At 30.8% G+C, this 22,473-nt stretch overlaps 3 protein-coding genes across 5 annotated transcripts; all 3 read right to left on the bottom strand.

Moving 5' to 3' along the window:
• Positions 1-464: 464 nt before the first annotated feature.
• LOC128191449 (uncharacterized) lies at positions 465-7,239 on the bottom strand. Of its 2 annotated transcripts, none has more exons than XM_052863514.1 (8): positions 7,182-7,239; positions 4,273-4,342; positions 4,074-4,185; positions 1,899-2,072; positions 1,723-1,816; positions 1,538-1,638; positions 1,201-1,294; positions 465-761 (listed from the first exon to the last, which is right to left on the bottom strand). In XM_052863514.1, exons 1-8 carry the CDS (start codon positions 7,228-7,230, stop codon positions 520-522), a joined length of 936 nt encoding a protein of 311 aa, XP_052719474.1. In that variant the 5' UTR covers positions 7,231-7,239; the 3' UTR covers positions 465-519. The 2 variants fall into 2 exon arrangements, with proteins under 2 accessions (XP_052719474.1, XP_052719475.1); XM_052863515.1 differs by having other exon boundaries at positions 1,538-1,620; positions 7,182-7,230.
• Positions 7,240-8,281: 1,042 nt separating this feature from the next.
• LOC128191450 (F-box/LRR-repeat protein 4-like) lies at positions 8,282-11,810 on the bottom strand. 2 transcript variants are annotated; one of them, XM_052863516.1, is made up of 8 exons: positions 11,721-11,810; positions 10,590-10,659; positions 10,389-10,500; positions 9,896-10,069; positions 9,399-9,492; positions 9,175-9,257; positions 8,996-9,089; positions 8,282-8,552 (listed from the first exon to the last, which is right to left on the bottom strand). In XM_052863516.1, exons 1-8 carry the CDS (start codon positions 11,773-11,775, stop codon positions 8,347-8,349), a joined length of 888 nt encoding a protein of 295 aa, XP_052719476.1. In that variant the 5' UTR covers positions 11,776-11,810; the 3' UTR covers positions 8,282-8,346. The 2 variants fall into 2 exon arrangements, with proteins under 2 accessions (XP_052719476.1, XP_052719477.1); XM_052863517.1 differs by lacking the exons at positions 9,175-9,257; positions 9,399-9,492.
• Positions 11,811-15,442: 3,632 nt separating this feature from the next.
• On the bottom strand, positions 15,443-20,016 carry LOC128191513 (uncharacterized). The gene is made up of 8 exons (XM_052863615.1): positions 19,933-20,016; positions 19,579-19,648; positions 18,252-18,363; positions 16,932-17,105; positions 16,744-16,837; positions 16,547-16,629; positions 15,925-16,018; positions 15,443-15,820 (listed from the first exon to the last, which is right to left on the bottom strand). Exons 1-8 carry the CDS (start codon positions 19,979-19,981, stop codon positions 15,573-15,575), a joined length of 924 nt encoding a protein of 307 aa, XP_052719575.1. The 5' UTR covers positions 19,982-20,016; the 3' UTR covers positions 15,443-15,572.
• Positions 20,017-22,473: the final 2,457 nt, after the last annotated feature.

Here is a 22,473-nt window from a genome sequence, read left to right as displayed (position 1 = left end):
AAAAATAAGAATATTTCAAACTTTTTATTTTTACTATCACTATATGTCAAGCATATGTTTTGAATTGATATACCATTGTAAGATTCAATGAAACATAAAATCTTACCTAACAAATGTGATATAGACATTTAAAAAGAATATAGTTAAATTTAGTCTTTCCTACCTCTATAAAAGATTTTTCAGGTAAACATTTTACCCTCAGGTCCGAGCTAAATAGCATGTTTAATTACTGTTTCACGTGTTATTCGTATCAACTACAACTTCTAACTACAACTTTTTTCTAAAAAGTGGCTAACACAATGATCTGTGATTTAGAACGATGTGATTCAAAAAAAAAATTTCACTAACTCAGATAAAAGTGAATTAAATATCTCTTGTCTTTTTTTTTTCTACATTAACAACAAATATATAAATTAATAAACATAAGAATAAAGCTCTTACTAATTTCAAACATTTATTTCAAATTTCACAAATATATCTTAGGAGTTAAAAGCTCTTACTAATTTCAAACTTCTTTTTTTAAATTTCACAAATATATCCTCCGAGATTATAACCATTGTCACAGAAGACGTCGTGAATTTTGTACCGATCTCCAGCTAAAAATATCATACAGTTCTCTGGAGATTGCTCTGTGCCACTCGGTTCTCCTTTAGAAAAAACAAAATACGTCATTTTTGTCATAGTTCCGTGCTTGATCCATCTCCAGTCTCCTCCAGGTTTTTTACTGTTGATGTTCCTTCCACCAACGTAGTAGGAGATTCCTGAAAAGATGTTAAACAAGTAATCTACAATTTTTCATTTGTTTTGTGTATTTTGTAAAAATATTGTCCATTTCGTATTGTTAAATTTTCATTTTTATATTATAATGATTTATTTGTCTCGCATTAATCATATTAGTTTTGTAAAATTTTCTATTTGTATCATATTTAATTTTGTATTTGTCTTTATCTTTTAATATGTTAGTTTCGAATAATTTACTGAATTAGAATTTGATTAATAAACGATAAACAGTTGTGAGGTAACTCTTGACACTGATGGAATCGGCATTTTACAATTGCTTTAAAGTGTGGCTTGGTAAATATAAAAAAGTAGTTAATTCGAAACAAAATACATATTCATCATGCTCTTACAGTGTAATCTAACTTGATTGTTTATGCAATCATAATTTTCATTTAATAATATCTAAATATATGAATTTACCTGTCTTCATTTTTTTTAACTTGTCCTTCATCAGCATGGTCTCTTCTAGCGTTTCAAAATTAGCCAGATATCCTCCAATCTGAAGACATCTAGCCTTAAACATTATAACAAACGCTCTTTTGATGAAAAATATTTCTGAATTCATAAAATTTAACTGATGTTCATTAACAATTGTTATTTTACTGTCGAACGAATCAGGAATAGTTTCGGTCTTGAAATATCGAAGACAAGAAAATAAAAATGAAAAATCTTCAGATCTGTAGCTTGATACATGTATGTTGTAGAGCTTTCAGATCTGCGTTTAAAGTGAAAATTACAAAAGTAATGTTTTACTCACAAAGGCTTCATCCCCGGAAACGGCGTCTTTCTTTATAAAGTAACAAGAGCTTCTGTATTTGAAAAAGGGCAAAGGGCACATATCTGAAAGAAAAAGTAGTGCTATCGAAAGAGATATGCAAAGATAAGTGGCTTGAAAAGAACTAGTATGTAGAAATGGGCAATTTAAAGTACATTGTAAAATACCTCCAACTATTTCAATGGCATCGATTTCTACATAACCTTTGGACGCCAAGCAATCCACCTCGATTCTCAGCTCGTCTACTGGGAACATGATCCTCTGGAATAAGGAAGATATATATTTTTAGATGCTTTGTATTGTGTTTCTTGATCCGTACCTGATATATAGAAAAATAACATACCTTTATTGGTGGAGAAAACTTCCTAGCTTTCCGTATGACATGAGCATGGGTGACATTGTATATGACCACCCATTGGTTATCTTCATCTTTTGCCGAAATTTTTACGACTGCCCCGGCATGGTATGTTTCGTAGATGTTGACTTTCGTTAAAAAGATTTTCCTTGGAAATTTTACCTATTATAATAAAAAAAACAACAACACGTATCTCTTTTTATCATTCTAACTTTCTCTATTTCCCATATCATTTGGTAAATAATTTGTTCAATTGTTTTGACGTAGTGAACATGTTATTTTGAGCTACTCATAAAAGTGCAATCAAAATTTTAAAAAGAGTACAATATAAAAAAAAGTACAATAAAGAAACTAAAAGACAGTATACACTATCGTTTGTTTTCGCGAAACGATAGAACAAATTATCAATTACGCATTTTATTTGAATACGTATTACAGTCATACATTGTAATATATAAATTCATATACTTTGCTTGTTCACGTGTTCATTTCATAATGATACTGTGTAAATATGGGAAAATATCCAGCATATATTGTAAATAATGGTGCAACAGGTACAGACGGGCAATGTCATATGATTTATCTCCAGAAACAAATTGTGAAGGTAATATTGTAAGGTAGAATGGATGAAGGGGTACGTTAATTAAACATTTGTCTTACGGGAACATAAGTCGACAAAAATTTATCAGTATTAAACATGAATAAGCAATTCAAAGGAAGTACAGATTTCATACATGCATGTTTCATTTTTGTTTACAGATTAACTGTCAATGGCTGGTTTTGAAGATCTAAATATTGGCAGTTCTTTAACGTAATTTTTTCCTATTAAAATCGTGTCTCTAATGATTTGCTTTATCTAAATCAGATATAGATTTTACTATATTTATACAAAAATGTTTTTTTGACAAACAGCATTATCAAATTTTGTATGAAATACAGACTTTATCAAGTGTAATATACTAGTTTTTCTTGTGAGAAGTTATGGAAATGTCAAATTTGATTTATTGAAAAACCATATTTCAATATCACACCAATATTTTTTTACAATCATAAGAAAGGTAATCAATTGTTTCATTGTATGTTTTAAAGAAAAAAACATGATGGAAAACATATTGAATTTATCTTCAACAGGTTTTGATTACTTTGTATTATTATGTATAGAATTTGCAATTGGGGGAAATGAAACCTTCTATTGGGAGTTTGAGAGAAACTTTGTAAGTTACTTTCCATTCGATATCTGTAAAAAAAATCCTTTTCACTTCTTACTTATCAACTTTACTGGTTCTCATTTATTTCTATTAAAGATTTAATTAAAATAAAAATAGTATTCATTTCTTTGCAACTTTTAGTTTTTTCCCATAAAATAAAAAATAGAGTTTGTAATGTAAGGCTAGTCTCTTTTTTTCGCATATTTTCTGTGTTAACTGTACACTTTTTTGTCCTACAGTGTTTATACATGTATTTTAACAATATTTGTTTTCACATTTAAGTTTATTAGAAAATTCCTAATAAGATTAAACATCATCATTGAAAATAAACCCTGCTATATCGGTTTTTTTTAATATTGAAGTTTTGCGGATCCCAGTGCTGTTATTTTCACATGCATATTCATGATTCTGCAATCTAATTAAAATTAGATCCTTCACGCTCTCGTATTTGATATGTCGCTGTGAGCGACATATCAAAGCGACATATCAAATACGAGAGCGTGAAGGATCTAATTTTAATTAGATTGATGATTCTGTAAATTTTCTTATGATTACTTGTGAAATTTATAACCTTTCTCAAGCTTTATAAAATGTTTTTCAAAAATAAGCTTGGTATTTTCTTGCTGATAGTTTAAAAGAAATATGACACTCTCTCCCAAAATTCTGTTGATTTTATCTGCAGAATTGCAGATAAAATGAGTTTAACCTTAAAATATATTAAGAAACTTATTGAAAACCAGAAGTCGATGTACATCGACGACCCCTTTATAACTTGATTTCTGATGTTTATAATGTAATGGAAATGGCAAGTGTATTAAATGTTCATTTCTAGATGAAAAATATAGATTGCAAAATACTTTTAAATGTATAATACAATATCAATCCAATTCATTATACTTAAATGTTATCCCGGAATTTATACTTATAGGTACAAAAATTATGAATATGTACGCACTTCAATAAAGTGAACTCTGTCTAACTGATTAGAAGACTGTGTCCAAGTGTTCACCGAGTCGCCATACTTTGGATATACGTCTGGTTTTCCTAAAACTTGATTAGCAGAATAACTGGAAACAAAATTGAAACAATGAAAAGTACCAAATCCTTTTAATTGCAGTAGAATGAATAAAAGATTTTATAGGTTTTGATTTTACCCTCCAGTGTTGTACTGGTTGGAAAACTTTGTTACTTCGGAGGCCCAAAAATGTATGCTTGCTTGACTTTCTAGCAATAAAAATAAAACAAAACTTGCATATTGATATATCCATTTATCAGATAATGATTTTATAGATATAAATATATAATACCAATTATTTTTCTTCTGAAGAAAAACACCGGTAAAATAAAAAGAACTAGGCTTTTATGAAGTGATGATTTTTTGGGGAAAAATGATTTTTAATAATTAATTTCTCTAGAAATGAATTCAGTAGCCACTCATTCTATAATCATTTTAACTAAGTTGTAACTAAGTTGCAAAGCAGTTTTTAAAAAAAAAACACTAACTGTTATATTCAAATTATTAAATTTAATCATTTATAAAAATAAATAAATTCAGTGCCATTAATTATAGGGGAAAAACACAGTCCGTTGACATTGATTATACAAAATTTAATATTGACTGGGTAGAGGGCAACATTGATTATGTTAAACCCAGAGGGACGAAATATTGCTCGACGGGAAGCGGATGACAATATATTTGTCCCAAAGGGCGTAATATAATCAATGTTGCCCGAAAACACAGTCACATAAAAATATTTGTCTGTTATATGAAGAAACAAACCAGAAATCAAGAAAGGATTTGAAAACAAATCGCCTTGTTTACTCAGCTTAACATAGAATTCATGAATTCAATTTTGCAGTCCATTTCCAAAATATCGTTGGCATTAGACGGTCACAGGTGATATTCCGCCGCCCGTAGGAATTATGCTTTACCCGATTTTACATCTCAATAATTCGCAAATCGTTGTATCTGCTATGCTAGCAAACTGTAGTATTGTGGGTCCGTTGTTGACTTGCCATGATAGATTACCATTTACGACGCCACCTAGTTTTGGATGATTTATTTACGTCACATTTTTTAATAAACGAATCTGAAGCAATAATTAGAATAGAGGGAAAATAATAGAAGGGATAATTAGGGTCTTCCGTTTCCAACGGAAGACCCTATTGTTTTTGTTAGGTTTCTTTTTCTCTATTTTTCACTATTATTATTCTTTTTTTTTCTTAACATTTTTCTTAAAACTCAAATATCTCAAATATGCTACAATGGATTTTTATGAAAATTTCACGAATAATACAAAATATCAAGGTCTTTTATCATGTACATTTTTGTTGATGACGGCACTTCCGGTCGGCCGTTATATTAGTTTTTCTTTTTGTAAAAAGTGATCTTGTCCTCCCTTTTTCGCAAAAACGATTAAAGATAGAAAATTGAAAGTTTCAGGAATGATAGATTTTTGAATTTCTAAGGCCGATCAGGTAAAACTACGATCCTCCATAACTTCCGGTCCGCTCAAACAGCATTTTTAGAAAATTGTGTTTTAAAATTTTTTTAAATCAAATAATCTACAATTTTTCCCATCAGAATATGTTTTAAACTTATCAAATTTTATTATGAGCAGGTCGTCCGTCACTTCCGGTCGTCACCGGAAGTGATTCTAATATTACGATTTTTGGAATTTTAAAGCATATGCGTTTTGTTGACATTTTTGTACTGAATACAAAACTAAAAACCGTTTAAAAATCGGACAACGCATTGCAGAGATATTGAAGTTTAAAAATGACGTTTTCCGGAAATCTGCTTTTCGCAGTGTAGGTTGAAAAATTAGTTTAAAAGGAAGTTAATATGATAGTAAATCGCACCAAATGTCAACAGTTTAATTGAACCCTATCACTTCAAAATCAAACGAAAGACCCACTTGTTGCTCGCAACAAGGTGCTTTCATGTAATTCAGGCATTCTAGAGAAATTAGGCGTCAAAGTTCTGAAGCGAGAGTATGAGTACCTCAGTCGATAGAGTCGTGGACATGGCCCAGGTGACCCGGGTTCAAGCCCCGATTGTCGCAAATTTTTTTTAAAACTATTTTTCGCTTAGATCTACGATTTTATCTGTGAAGTGATAAGTTTAATCTAATCTATTCAAAAATCGGACGGAAGACCCACTCGTTGCTCGCAACGAGATTGTGTCTAGTTTTCTATATATTATTCCTAGATGGCCAATTTTAAAAAAATATATACTGTCCTTACTTTTCGTCTTAGTAGAGTTATATAGCGAGAAAATAGTACTAAATATAACTTAGACCTACTGTGGAATGGGCAACTTTTTCTATATACAATTTAAATATTTTTTCAGCCAGTTAAAAGCGTGTAACAAACAAAAATTTTAATATGTAAATATAAACAATGGCTTTAGACGGATTCAAATTCGTGCTTCACTCGATATTTTAACCACTGTTCTATTTAACGAAATCGACACAAACAATTTAACAGATCCATCGTGTGACGTAACGGTTGTGTTTTAAAAAGTTTAAGTTTTGATGTAGTGGGCAACATGAATCATTTCATCATATATCCATAAAGATTAAGAAAAAATACGTATATTATTATTTTTTATCGATAATAGGACGTTACAAAGTAAGAACAGCCGATGTTCCATACATTTTAGGATTACCAATGTAACCAAATTTAAAGCTACTTGGAAATCTGAGATAAGTCTATGCAAGTCCGTAGAGTCTGTGCTCTAAATGTAATTTTAGTTTAAACTGACCAAATATAATTCCCGACGTTAACGGAAAATGTACCAGAAAGAAGTCAATAAACGATGCAAAAGCCATTAATTATAGTTACACGAATCAAAATTGAAATCTTAGTACCTCAACAATTAGCAGTTTAGAATGCATGTGTTCTGTTGCGCATCTCGGGCTTGTTTAACGTAGATTTCTGTCCCGGAAAGCATGTATTAATAGTTACAATTATCGTAAGAAATAGTGGAAAATATACTTAGTGCATGTCCTACTCATACACGTTTTAAATGTGTACAAGATTCCAAGAACCAACATTTTACCTTGAAAAGCCAAGAAAATCCACACAAGTATAAATAACTGTATATCCATTGCTAGTCTCTCATCACAAATGTTATGAAATTTGATCACACTATTTTATAGGCCATCTCAAGTTTTGCGGATAATATTTCAAAATAATTATCACATTGCGCGCTTGATTCTACGGCTTTTAAAATCAATTTACCTAGCATTCAAATAAACAAGTTTGTTTGTGGGGGATGCCCGGTCACGATTAAAAGTGTATTCTTTCAACTGACATATTCATGCTAAAAAACTATCAAATTTAAAAGATAAAAAAAATGATTTTTTAGTATGCATATTGCACGCACAATTGCGTAACAATGCCATTTATTCACTTAATCTGGGCAGCTGCAGACATCAGAGGGCCGGTTCGGGTTTGTTGGATTTTTTTAAAACTACTTTAGCAAAACTCTCTATTTTTATAACCATATGACATTTACAACAACTCTAGTTTATTTGCAAAGTTTCAAGAAAATCGACTGTCTGTTTTTTTAAGGGGTCATCTTAAAATTCGGTTACATTTACTACAGGAATATATAGGAAATATTTTTCGCAATTCGAAGCAGATAAAAAAACCTACAGAAGCTTTTTTTCTCAAAACATCCGGTTTTAAGTTGGGGCCATCTAAAAATATCAAATTGCAGCATATTTTGCTATATATTTGGAGCATTACAAATGTAGACTGGTATGATGGATTCCTTACAAATTGAAAAAAAAAATACCCCCCCCCCCCCCCCAAGGATCGGATTTCTTTATCTGGAATTTGTTGAGTGTGTTCAATTTTGTTAATTATATATATATATATATATATATATATATATATATATATATATATATATATATATATATATATATATTGTCGTGTGTGATTTTACATTTTATGTTTACTTTATCCAATGAGTTGAAATGGTGTATATATTCGCGAGGCTTGCGCGGGTTATGTATTTTTCCTGCAATGTCGCTACCTTCATATCCCACATGAATCATCAAAGAAAGCATTTTATTGTTGAAATGAATTTAACCATAATTAAAATACTAAGTACGGTTTCATGTATTCAAAGATAAAAATAAAAATGTAATTTGCAATTCATTTTATTGTCCATATATCATTTATTTTCATGCTTCACAAATATATCCGCCAACCCTTTATCCACACTCGCTGTCGTGAAATGTGTACCCGTCTCCTGCATGAAACAACATACAGTCCTGGGGAGACTGTTCTTTTCCGTCCGGTTCGCATTTACCAAAAGCAAAATACTTTATTTTTGTCATAGATCCGTGTTTAATCCACCTCCAATCCCCACCTGGTTTTCTTCTGTTTATGTTCCTTCCACCGACAAAGAAGGAGATTCCTGATAATAAAAGATGCTTGTTTGGTGAAAACGGTTGTGAGAGACCAATCCAGTAATACTTTTTTCATTAGGTAACTTAAATTCAAATTTTAGTCAAAGGTTTTCAAAGAAACAAAATGGTAACTAAAATGTAAGTTTTTTTAAAATACGTAAAAAAAATTTCAAAGTAATTTGCATGCAGCTAAAGTTCAGTATTGCTTATTTTATTATGTGTGCTTTTATGATTTATCCTGGGGTTAAGTGTGATTGAAAGCAAGCAATTTTCTGATATCAAGTCTTACAATATAAAAATAATTCTTTTTTTTCTGTCTGTCTGTCTGATTCATATATATATATATATATATATATATATATATATATATATATATATATATATATATATATATATATATATATATATGCACGCGCGCGCGCGCGCGTGTGTGTGTGTTTATTAAGATTACCTGTCTTCATTTTCGTTAATTTATACTTTATCAGCATGGCTTCTTCGAGCGTTTCAATATTAGCCAGATATCCACCAATTCGAAGACATTTAGCCTTGAACATTAAATGAGTATGCTTATAAATATCAGAAGTCAGAAAAAGGGTTCAATAAACATAATATAAGGGGGAAAACACTCACAAATACCTCATCTCCGGACACCGTGTCTTTCTTAATCAAGTAACAAGAATTCCCGTATTGGAAAAAAGGTGAAGGGCACATATCTTTTGTAACAGGCAGAAACAAGGTAACATTGGCAATAAAAAATATAAGATATGAGTATTTCTATTCATATTATTATTATAGCATTATGAAACAAATCAAACTCATTTGTTATCTAAACAATTTATATAAAAAATATTCACCCCCAACTATCTCAATGGCATCGATTTCAACGTAATGTTTAGACGCCGAACAATCCACGTCGATTCTCAACTCGTCTACAGGGAACATAATCCTCTGGTATACAGTGATAAAATAAATCAAAGAATAAATAACAAAATACGAAAACTGTGTTTTGTAATTTGTTTCTTAAATTGTGTTTTGTTTGTTTTTTTATTTTATAATAACTGATAATTATTATCATCGTTATCATTTATTTAAGGAATGAATTCCATATTTATTTGTTTTATACGATATAAAATGGTTTGGGGCAGTTTACGCTTTATAAACCGCGATGCCCTTTATAAAAAAGCGTAAACTGTTTCAAACCATTTTATATCGTATTGATACATTTTTGACGTTAGTCTTACTATGACGTAGGCAACATTCTTTATACGATATAAAATAAATTTTTTAACCAATCAGAAAGCGCGTTACAACCAGAATTAAATTATTATTACAAGAAATATCATGATCTTACTTTTATTTGTGGAGAAAACTTCCTTGATTCTCGTATGACTTGAGCATGAGTGGCATTGAATATATCCACCCACTGATTCTGTCCGTCTTTAGCCGATATTTTCACCACTGCCCCAGCGTGGAACGTTTCGTAGATGTTCACTTTAGTTATGAAGATTTTCTTAGGAAATTTTACCTATTATAATAGTAGTGAAAATAAACATTTTTTTTTATGTGTTTAGATTCCAGTAAAAGAAAAAAATCCTATGTCCCTCGATTTTTGATTGCGTTTGAGATCACCACTCAAAGTTTTATTATGTCGAAATTTTTATACTTAACAGTTAAATAATCATAATTGATTGTATATAATAATTAACGACAGGTATCATAACCGTGTAAAATTAAAAAAAGAAAAAATCATATACTTTAAACATTCTCATTCCAGAAATCTTAATGTTGAAAATTCAATCAAGAAAAATGAATTAAAAATGATAAAATTTACATAATGAATTCACCTCTATAAAATGGACCCTGTCACGTTCGCTAGCCGCCTGTGTCCAAGTACCACCAATGTCACCATACCGAGGATAGACGTTAGGTCTTCCCAAAATTTGCTTTGCAGAGTAACTGAAATCAACATCCAAACAATAAAAAGCCCTCGTACCTAGCTAACTGGAACGAATCTGATATTCTTTTGTTTTATTTTAAATATTTACGTTCCGGTGTTGTACTGGGTGGAAAACTTCGTGACTTCGGAGGCCCAAAGATGTATGCTTGCTTGGATCCCTGTAATTAAAAGAAAAAAGATACTTGTATATACTCTCTTCTCATTAAATCGCGAGTTCAAATGCCCATACGATATTTAATGAAATAAACTAAACAAAAACATGATTAAATGCATATTTCTTTTCCTAATCAATTTTAGTTAATTGTTTTCATAAATCATCATAGTGTAACATAAACAAATGCTATAACTCAACAGTGCTTCCAATGCCGCGATAGAGTGCAGTCTTGCCCTATGATTCCTTCCACTCCCAAATTGCGGAGTTAAGGGATCAATGGACAAGACGAAGATACAATAAAATCTCTATTTTTTAAGGTAAATAAATCTTGTTGTTTGAAAAATAGCACACAAATTAGTAATCAAATTAAATCAAGTCATTTTCCACAAATCGAGACTTATATTAACTTTATTAAAAGCACTTGGAATATGATTTTTTAAAGAAAATAAAGAAGTGGAATGAGACCAGAATACTTCAAGATATGCATCTACATGTACATATATTTAAACAATAAAATCCTTTCTTTGTTGTTTCGTGCGGGACATGAAGGTGGCTACATTGCTGAAAAAATACGTTATGTTATTTTTTTCTGCAATGGTTGCTACCTTCATAACTCGCATTCATCATCAAAAAATATTTTATTGTATATTTACATCTGTTTTAAATTGTGTAACAAATTAATAAATTGATTGTAAGAAGTAAATTAACTTAATGACTGTTAATGTACATTTGTACGTTAGCTTAAAGGAAACAGTCAATCGTCTGCTATGTGAATTTGAGTCGACACATCATAGTTATTTCTTGCAGCCAATGATTTTTCTTAGGTCGCTGTAGGTTTCGTCCAATCAATTAACGAGTCAAACTAGATTTAAGTCTGATTGTTTCTATAAAGCTATGAATTAACTTAACGTTTCCAAAAGAAATAGAAGGAATCATACTAGGAAGATCTAAATATAATGATATGATTTCTTATCAATTACTTTCCAAGGCGAAAAATAACTACGGTGATCACATATGAATTGTTTATACAAGTTTGAAATGAAACTTTTAGAACCAAGTTATTACCTTGAAAAGACAAGAAAATCCAGACATATATTAAATATTGTGCGTGGTACTTCATCACTGGATTGTCACATTAAATGTTTAGAAATTTGATCGCATTGTTTTATAGAAAATTTAAATTCTACGCTGTATATTCCTTAGTTTTGCGGATAATGTTACAATCTGATTTTCATATTGCATGTTTCATTATACGGTTTAAAAATTATTTTACTTATCATTCACAAGGTAGATAAAACAAATTGGTTTTATATTTAGTTTATTTACATCGTAATACAAGCTATGGATTACAGTCTAGCTGTTATCCAGTCTATTTAAAACAGATAAAATAAAATGACCAATTTTACCTTATTCAAATATCTATGTTCATCATGCACAAAAGAAAAACAACAACAAACATACAAATTAAAAAAAAAAAAAAAACCGAAAAAAACCGCATCAACCAAAATATAATTCATGTATTATCAATTTTAATTATGTAAATGTTAAGTTCCATCTATAGTTCTTTCATAGTTTTTTTTATGTAAAATACTAAAAATCTGTTTGAAAAAATTAAATGTTCCTTGTGTAACAAGGTGATAGACAATTTTGATCTTTTAAGATCAAATCTTTGTAAATATCAAATTTCTGCAGCCAAGCATAAATTTCTGCAGCCAAGCATAGCCACCGATTTTCTTCATATTGTAAATTTTAGCATGCTTTATAGATAGTTAAAGGTGACAGAAGTAAAAAAAATTAAAATGGAAATTTTAAGCTATTTTGAAGATAAATTGTGATGAATGCAGCAATTTTAGTATATTGGTCATTTTACCGAATAAAATGATCATATAAAGAATATTGTGAATTTTAAAATCATAGAAAATTGTTCATGGACAAATATTTACATTCAGTGTATATATCCGCATATGTTTGCACTGAAAATCTGTGACGTTCAATTATCTATAAATACACTTTGCTAATTCATGCGCCATGAGTACAAAGATTAACGTCTTCACGTGTTTTGAGTATATTTATTTTTGTAAGATTAAATGAAACGTTAATCATAACCAAACAATACACATGTATTTCATACCAATAGACATTACTATGGATATAAATATCTATTGGCATCCATTGCTTAAATAAACGGTTTATAAGTGTTACCATGGTAACTAAAGAAATTTTAACAATAACATTTTTTTTTCAATTTGATCAAACGTAAATGATTTTTAGTGGATAAATTTTAACATTGTTTTAAATTTTAACATTGTTTTAACATTGTTTTAAATTCAAACATGTTGTTTTGACTCGGTAAAAGAGACAATATATATCAAAGTTGAAACTTGTTGCAATGGTAAGAAGGTAAACTCAGTGTTATCATTAAAATCTGTATATTTTCGGGTATATTTTTAAAAATATTATACATTCCTTTGGCATAATATTTCAAATAAATTGAATGGAATGACCTAACATGTCCCCAACTTTCCTGGAGTACCAATTAAAGCTTCATTTTAGCAAAATAAAATGCCGTTGCTATGACGTTTTAAACAATTTCTGTATGATTTTCTCTAGTCTAAATAATTCCTTAGCAACGTTAACGGCACCTTTATGCTGTTGAATAATGCTTAAATTATTTGGTTTACAGTTCTATCATGTTTTTTACACATGACAAACAAGAATGGTTCTAATTATCTTATCTTTCGTTATCTTTATGTATATTTTGAAACAGCTCAAAGGAAGGGCTCAAATTTGTCCGTTTGATGTGTATAATGATATCTGAAAACCGTTTAGACAGAGCTTTCCTCAGTAAGAAGATATACCACTTAGAATAACTAATTCTTGCATTCCATGAGCGCTGCCATATTGTTAAAATCATTACCTCCCTGCTGGGTTATCTCTAAGCATCTAAGAGAGGGCAGCACAGATGCTGACGTCAGTGAGACACATTGCATTTTTACACACGTTTAGTAACAGAGATAAAATGCCATCATCAAAATGTGAATTGAAACTTGAAATGGATGTAAAGAGTTGTCATTTTTAAAAAGTGTTTAAGGAGGAAGATTTGGGATCTCAGAATGATGCATTCCCACCAACAGTTAATGTGACATGTAACTAGAATGGAATGTCCGTGGATCAGTGTTATTGTGACCTATTTTTTTTTGCACTCAGGAATTTATTGGTTTATGAGTTTGAACATTATGTGTGCTACATAAATGAGCACACAAGGTGCATTGCTCAGCATCCTGATTTTTAAAAAGTGCCTTACTTCTGTTATTCTTCTAACAGCATAAACAAAACCGGCGTAACAAAGAACCAAGATCTTATCTATCAAAAAAGATCAAACAAATCAGAAAAATTTCCAGGGCATTTAAATAAAATGTAACGATAAGAAACCCCACAAAGAAAATGAAATTACATTTTTATATTAATTTAAATTGAAAACTACAAACAGCATTTTATTTATGTAAACACTGACTGCCACATCTCTGTACAAACATCTGGAATGCGATGGTCTCATATTTCACAAATTAATTTATCTATTCATTTTTTGCACAGATCATATATGGTTATCTGAGGTTCATTTATAGAAATGTACTAAATCCTTGTCCTCTCATGACAGTACAAAATTTTTCTTCATATCCAGGCATATTTTTTCGTCGTAACCATTATCAACTTTGTACATAAGCACTGGCCTAGTTCTAACATTGACCCAGTCACCAGCAGCAATATGGCTTATCTACGTCAGAGAACAGATTCATGCTGGGGAAAAATAGATTACCTCCATAAACCTTTCACTGAGAGCAAAATTGTTAAAATCTCTTGATAGAAATAAACAAAAAGGTAACAGACCTCATTTTTAAGTTTCAAAAGGCTTTTAAAATTTATTAAGCAACAATCAATTTTTTCATGTTCACTTCCTATAATATTATTAGCTTGGTTTTATGAAAACTTCTATTGGACTTAAACAGTTATTTAAAAATCGAATTCCATGGTAACATACTTTAGATATAAATTTGCCCACCGATGTTTTTCTTTTACAATTTTGGTTTTCATGTAGAAATGATTTTTTTTTATGATTTTTTCCATTACTTCTATTTATAATTGTTGGGATGATTTATCGATGGGTGAATCAGTGAAATTGTTCTTTGGTGTTTCAAACATACTGCCATAACCGCATAAATGATTCTTTCTGTCCTGTTGCAAGTTATTTAATTGATTTAAATATATAGTTTTCGAAATAAATTCAATATAAATTGAGAAAGGGCACGACTTACCTAAACAACATAAGCCATGACTATGATCAAATCAGTCTCATGGTTTTAAACACAAAATATCTGGATAATATAGTAGAGTAAATCTTGTTTTCATTTTTAAAGAAATTTCAAAGATTTTCTCTATCTTTATCTATGTAAAAATTCATATGCCCGTATTGTCCCGCCCTACCCCCGGGGATTCTGATTTGAACAAACTTGAATCAAGACTATATAGGATGCTTCTATGTAGGTATAAACTTTTGAGACCAAATTGTTATTGAGAAGAAAATCCTTTTTAAAATGTCAACGAATTTTCAATAATAATTCTAAATCATCTCCCCTGGAAAGAAGGCAGCCTTTTGTATATGGGAGGGTATAGTTGTATAAAGTGACAGTCAGAAAAAAGATGTCAAGAATAAAAGTATGATCAAAATTTCTTTAAAAGAGTTTCAGTAATTTGAAACAAATCAATATAGCTCTTTTTTTTAAATATGCAAATACACACGACATCAGTCAACTAGACTACAATTAAGTGCGCTTTGCAATTACTTTTAAACAATAATTATAATATAATTAAACAATCTTGAATGTGTATTTTGCAATTTAGTTTACTTTATTTCTGATTTTAGTATGCCATTTCAATTTCACAAATATATCCTCCAAGCTTTTTTCCGCAGAAAGTGTCATGGAATGCGTACCCATCTCTTACATAAACCAACATGCAGTCTTGTGGAGATCGATCTGTTCCGCCTGGTTGTCCTCCTCCAAAAGCAAAATACTTCATTTTTGTCATAGTTCCGTGTTTGATCCACCTCCAATCTCCTCCTGGTTTTCTTCTATTTATGTTCCTTCCACCAACAAAGTACGAAATTCCTTTAAATAGGATATGATTCATAAGAATACGTGTGTTACTTTTTGATTAATGTTTTATCTCTTGACTTAATTAAATACTGATTTAACATGACCTTTAACATTACCCGTCTTTATTTTAAATAAAGTGTCCTTCATTAGCATGGTCTCTTCTAGTGTTTCAAAATTAGCCAGGTATCCACCAATCTGAAGACATCTAGCCTAACAGATTAAAACATTATGCTAATGTATGCAATATATTCCCCTTACATAAATGTATGTAAATAGCATAATTTCAATTCTTTGATGAATAAACAACCTGATCATACCATCACCATTTGTTCCCTCCTATGAAATTAATCATATGTAATTAAAGATTTTCTCAAAATGCGAACAATTAAAACAAATATCCCATATAAATCAAAGATGATAATTCATTCAAATGGGGGTTATCTGAGAAAGATGCTACATGTATCGTAACTAACAAATATCTGCCGAATACTTTCTGGTCTTATTTATCACCATATTCATAAGTCTAAGATTGACTTGACTGTTAAGGGTGTGAAAACTTCGAATCTTTCTTTTGATAACTTTTTATCAAACTTTATTTGGATCTTATTGATATCTTTGGCTATTTAGGTAATTTCGAGGTTCGAGGTTCTATGCTTTGAGATTAATTTAAGTGGCTTGCATAATTAATATAGAAACACTGTCCTCAACAAAAGATGAAAACAGATTTCTTCAACTTACAAACGCTTCATCTCCGGATACAATATTGTTCTTTATCAAGTAACAAGAATTCTGGTACTGGGAAAATGATGAAGGGCATCTATCTAAAGTGACAGTCAGAAAAAAAGATGTCAAGAATAAAAGTATGATCAAAATTTCTTTTAAAGAGTTTCAGTAGCTCTTTTTTTTTTAAATTTTAGTGGATATTATGAAAATACCCCCAACTATCTCAATGGCATCGATTTCTACGTAACGTCTGGACGCCGAACAATCCACTTCGATTCTCAGCTCGTCTACTGGGAACATGGTTCGCTGTAAGAAAGCAAGATAAATTCATAAATAAAGGGGTACTCATATAGTGTGTTTGTTAATCACTGTTCATAACATATATAGAAAAATAACGTACTTTTATTTGTGGAGAAAACTTTCTTGATTTCCTTATGACATGAGCATGAGTGATATTGAATATATCCACCCATTGGTTTTCTTTGTTTTTTGCAGAAATTTTTACGACTGCCCCGCCATGGAATGTTTCGTAGATGTTCACTTTAGAAAGAAAGAGTTTCCTTGGAAATTTAACCTTGAATAATAATTATACAAACTTAAAATCATGTCACATACGATAACTGTTTCCGGGAATTTGCTAAATTTTTATTATTGAAGTATTTAAATGTCCTCATAAATATAGATGCTAAAAAATGTATTGATGTATGGATGAAGAAAACAATTCATCTTTATAAAATTAACAGCGATATGAGCTAATACAAACTATGAGATTATTTCATTTGTTTTTGTTAGATGTTAGATGAAACATGTGGACATTAAGTGGTAATGTACTAGCTGCAGGACTGTAGCTCCCGGTCTGAAAAAATTCGGATGGACGACCTGGGAGCTACAGTGCCTCCCATAGTAAAAAACTGCAATTTACGGCGCACAAAAAATTGCGCTAGTTTTGGACTTATTAACCTTATTTTCATACAAATTCTGTAAAAATAATAAGTACCATTAAATTCTTCAGCAAATTTACTACTGATATCGTCACTACACTTGCCTCAGATCTTCTCTTAAACATGATAACCGACCTCGGAAAAAGAAGGATGCTAATTTACGTCGAGATCGAGAGTCGCCATTTTTAAATGTAAACAAACTTGCACCTCTTTAATTTACAGGGCTGGTGATGGTGTTTAAAAGACTATCAGAAGTAAGTGAAGTGACGATATCTGTAGTAAAATGTCCGAGGAATTTTTTTGGATCAAAGATTTGTACAGAATTTGTATGAAAATAAGGTTAATAAGTCCAAAACTAGCGCAATTTTTTGTGCGCCGTAAATTGCAGTTTTTTACTATGGGAGGCACTGTAGCTCCCAGGTCGTCCATCCGAATTTTTTCAGACCGGGAGCTACAGTCCTGCAGCTAGTAATGTACATGAAGAACCAAGAAAACATTGAACTTTTAAAGAAAATTATCTCATTGAATTATGATTTTCATTTTTGTGTTCAAGTATTCCATGTTCCATTGGAAATACCATCATCGATTAAGTTTGATGTAAAACAAAAAATCAGCAAAAGCAAACAAACGAAACAAAAGCAAAGTCACTCAATTCAGTTATTGCTTTCATTGTTCATACATTTAAAATGTCAAAGATAATGGTAATGAATGAATATATAAAAATGTTTGTGACAAAATTTTGAAAAGATTTACCTTATTCATTGTAAACATGTACCCACCTCTATGAAATGGACCCTGTCTAGTTGACTACGAGCCTGTGTCCAAGTGCCAGGAATGTCGCCATACCGAGGATAGACGTTGGGTGTCCCCAACACTTGCTTTGCAGAGTAACTATAACAAACGTTCATCGAACCATGAAGTTGAACAGAATAGGAGCTTTGCTTATTCATTCAAAGAGTTCTAGCTTAGTGCTGGGCAATGTTCATGTATAATAGCGATTGAGGGTAATGCATTACCAATGTTGATGCATTTGACATAGTTATTCCATTTCATGTACATGTAATTCAATATGTATTATATATTGCATTTAATTAAACAAAATCAAATTGCTCTCATTTACACAAATTATAATTGAAAAGAGATTTTTGTGGGTGTTTTTGACAAATAATTCATTCAATTTGTGGGTTTGTTTTTCGAAATTAGGTATTTCTCATCTTCTGAAAATAATTGATGCATAATGTATAATTTAATTTAGGATTAAAAATGTTTATTTAACGAATAAAAACAATGTTTCTTAACGTGTATAAACTATTAAGTCGTGCTTAAGGAGGTTAGCTGGGTGGTCAACAAGTAAACCATTGGACCTACTATAATTTTTAAATACCATTGTTAAACTATAAGCCATCATTTGATAAAGTAAAATTCCATTTATTTTAGCATTAAAATTTGAATGTTTTTTCTATATTTTTATAAAGAGCTCTACCTCTCATGGACATCAATATAATCTAAAGACCACCCAACTCTCTTTTAAGAATTTTCTATTGAAATACCTAGTCGTATGACTTTAATGTGTTTGTTATATCTGGTCAAAAGATATGCTGTAAATGATACACAAGTACTAATAATTATACTCGAGTCACACATTCTCTGAAATTTATAACCATTAAGTAAACATTCAAAAAGAGTTTCAACTATTTCTTCACATCAGACGCTTAAGATGTAATGAAATGTATCGGAAAATAATTGTCATAAAGTTGTTATAGCCATGATTACTCAACATTCAGATAACATTAATTAAATGCAACTGTAAACGTATGTTAACTAAATCGTGGTTTTAGTACATGTATTTTTTGTATTTTTGTGACATCTTTGTTCTAGTTCAGTAAAATGGGGTTTTTTTCCTCAAATATTATTTGTATTTTGTATTCATTGCCTCTGCAAAGTAATTGTTACTTGATTTATTGCATTTCTTTTTAAATATTTGTAAAAGCAATTTTAACGAACTTAATGAAAGTTGTATTGGCTTTAGCCTTGAGCATTTAACTTCAGTTGTAATTCAAGTAACTGTTATCCATTGTAATTTACCCTATCCTTTGTCTAGCTTACCTTCCAGTGTTGTACTGTGAGGAAAACTTAGTTACTTCAGATGCCCACAAATGTATACTGGCTTGCATTCCTTGGAGAGAGAAAGAAATGAGTTCTTCAAAGCGATTTAATTTAGACTAGTGATTAAGTCAAAAGCTATGAAAATAAATAAACTGGTAAATCTCAACTAGAATTCAGAGAAGCTTCTCTTTATACATCGCTTCTATTGAACTCCATTTAAAATTGGGTCACTATTTGCAACACGAATAGTGCAACATGCATGGCATAAATCATATTCAAAGCAGATAAACTTATAAAGATATATTATTGAAAAAAGTTGTAGATACGTATGTGAGTCTTAAAACTAATATTTACCTTGACAAAAAGAGAATATCCATAGCGATATAAGCGGCAGAACACTCATTGTAACATACCATTTATACACTTAACCAATTCGTTTTATAGAAACCTACAAATCAATATTTCAAACTCTCTTGGTTGTGTTCGTAAATTAACAGGTTTAAACATAATAGCTATTGTGTGTAATTTATTGTGTTGGGATAAATTATAATCGACAATTCAAATACATTAAGTGATGGTTCCACACAAAATCATAAAACTGTATTTACAAGTATGATACATGAGTAGTAAATCATTTCAAACGTTTAGTAGATTGTGATACAAAAAGTGTTAGATGAATTAATTCAATATGCATATGTTGTAACTGCTCTTTGTTTAAAAATGAATATTTCGTTCAATTTAATTTATGTTCATATTTCTAGATCCCTTGACTCTGGTCTTATTTGTAACATTCAATGACCTGGGCTAATTGGTACAACAGGATGATCTGCCATTTAGTCAGCTAAATATTAACTGAATGGTCTGGAAATTCAGTGAACAGTTGTTTCGTCCTGTGTACATACTTGATAAACTGTTAATTGTAAATAACACTTGCATTAGTGCAATTATGGTAGGTTAGTTTGCTTTCTTTGCTTTAATGATTTCGGACTACAGAGAACAGTACATAATCTGTAATATCTGTATTGTATTTGTCGGGATTGATCACAGAAAGAACCAGTGCTACCAGTTGGTTTGTGCAAAAAATTAGTTTATTTAATTTTCAAAATGTTTTACATCATTTAAAAGAATCTTAAATTTTGTTTGGTCTGTCTGTGTTGAATCCTCCTGTTACCTGATTTAAAGCAATACTAGAATCCTAAAGTGCAATGTAAATAAATAAAATTTGGTAACAGATTTTTTGTTTTACTTTTTGAGAGGTAATAAATGTTTTTTAAGCAACACAATTCCACAAAATAGAACACGTTTTCAACATAGAAGGCGTTTGATTTCAAATCTTAATCATAAGAAATAATAAGCTTCAACATTTAAGCATGGTTATTTTACCTGTAGTAACTATACAAACAGTCGTGTGTCAGATCACAAGAAATTAACAAAATTATATTTCGCAACAATATTTTCATTAAATGATTTGAACGTTTATGCACCGAGATAAATAAAGAAACTTTCCTTTAATAAGTAATAACATTGAACAACTCAAATTTAACAATCTTATTTCAATTATTCGATTGGTCTTTGCTTCAGAATCTATACAACAATTTAACTATATTTGTTTAATTATAGGGAAATCCAATTTACAAGACTAATGTTCTTTTAATAATGGGTTCATTTCGTCTAAATTCTAGTTAATCAAGATGTTACTTGATGAAAAAATGACAATAACAAACCGTCAACCATCTCAAATATCCAGACAACGAAATACAAATTCAAAGCAGATCAACAAGGACCTCCAAATACATAGAGGTAGGATCAGGGGCCTAAGAGGAGTGAGCATCCTCTGCTGACCGGTCACACCCTCCGTGCGCCCAATGTCATATCGGTAAAAATGTCATTATCGAGGAAAATGTCGCAATTTGGGGAAAATGTTATGATCAGGAAAAACGGAGAAAAATCCGTGGACAATTCGGTATTCAATCAATAGTCCAGAGCAGAGCAATCACGGACCTCTGGAAAACCCCAGATGAAGGATCAGGTACCTAGGAGGAGTGAGCATCCTCTGCTGACCGGTCAAACCCTCCGTGTGCTCTTTGTCGTAATCGGGGAAAAAACCCCGGAAAAGTCCCTAGACAATTGGGTGATTAATTGATTGGTGATTCAGCATGCGACCCAGTGGAAGATTTTATTTGCTGACAAGGTCGTTGTATCGACCATAGAACTTACGAAAAGTTGACTTCATACAAGACTGTTGATAGTCCTGTTTTATCAACTTGTTTGTCAGTAGCTTGTCTCGCCTTAGAAACTGTTCATACGAAGAGCATGCCCTTGCATATCGTATCAACTGAGAGACAAAAACACCATATGCAGGTGATGAAGGTTTATTGCTACATTAGTAAGGAAAGATGACTAGAAAAAAATGAAGTTATCGCGTTTATCATAAAGTTTTGTTGATAGGTTACCATCAATATCCGTTTTCAGTAAAATATCTAAATACAAAACAACTGACGCAGACTCTGTGGTATCTTTTATTTCAAGTTCACTGGGATATATCGAGTCGACGTAAGTATGGAAATAACAATTGTAAATTGATAATGCGTCGTCGATATACCTGAATGTTGAGTTGAAGGCCACAGAGAGTGATTTATTTTTTTCACGTACAAGTTTTTGAATAAATTCTGCTTCATAAGAATACAAAAATAGATCTGCTAACAATGGGGCACGATTGGTACCCATGGGAATTCCAACAGATTGTTCGAAGACTTGATTTCAAAAAACTACATAGATGCTGTCTATCAGAAACTCAAGCATCTTTTTAATGTCAACTTCAGAGTAATTGTGTGTGCTAACAAAATAATTTTTTAGATTTCCAATGACAAGGTAAGCATTTTTACGACTTCCATT

Source organism: Crassostrea angulata, chromosome 7 (genome assembly GCF_025612915.1).
Source record: "Crassostrea angulata isolate pt1a10 chromosome 7, ASM2561291v2, whole genome shotgun sequence".
Classification (NCBI taxonomy): Eukaryota; Metazoa; Mollusca; class Bivalvia; order Ostreida; family Ostreidae; genus Magallana; species Magallana angulata.
This window is presented reverse-complemented; position numbering and strand designations above follow the sequence as displayed.

Bases quoted from the DNA above. Each gene is read 5' to 3' on its own strand.
- LOC128191449 (XM_052863514.1), bottom strand. From the start codon at position 7,230: ATGGATATACAGTTATTTATACTTGTGTGGATTTTCTTGGCTTTTCAA. The intron at 4,343-7,181 runs GTAAAATGTTGG...TTTTATTGCTAG, and splicing joins GATTTTCTTGGCTTTTCAAG to AAAGTCAAGCAAGCATACAT. The intron at 1,295-1,537 runs GTGAGTAAAACA...ATAATGTTTAAG, and splicing joins TTTCCGGGGATGAAGCCTTT to GCTAGATGTCTTCAGATTGG.
- LOC128191450 (XM_052863516.1), bottom strand. From the start codon at position 11,775: ATGAAGTACCACGCACAATATTTAATATATGTCTGGATTTTCTTGTCT. The intron at 10,501-10,589 runs GTAAATATTTAA...TGTTGATTTCAG, and splicing joins ACCCAGTACAACACCGGAAC to TTACTCTGCAAAGCAAATTT. The intron at 8,553-8,995 runs GTAATCTTAATA...TTTTATTATCAG, and splicing joins ATTAACGAAAATGAAGACAG to GAATCTCCTTCTTTGTCGGT.
- LOC128191513 (XM_052863615.1), bottom strand. From the start codon at position 19,981: ATGAGTGTTCTGCCGCTTATATCGCTATGGATATTCTCTTTTTGTCAA. The intron at 19,649-19,932 runs GTAAATATTAGT...TCTCTCTCCAAG, and splicing joins GATATTCTCTTTTTGTCAAG to GAATGCAAGCCAGTATACAT. The intron at 17,106-18,251 runs GTGGGTACATGT...TTATTATTCAAG, and splicing joins ACAGGGTCCATTTCATAGAG to GTTAAATTTCCAAGGAAACT.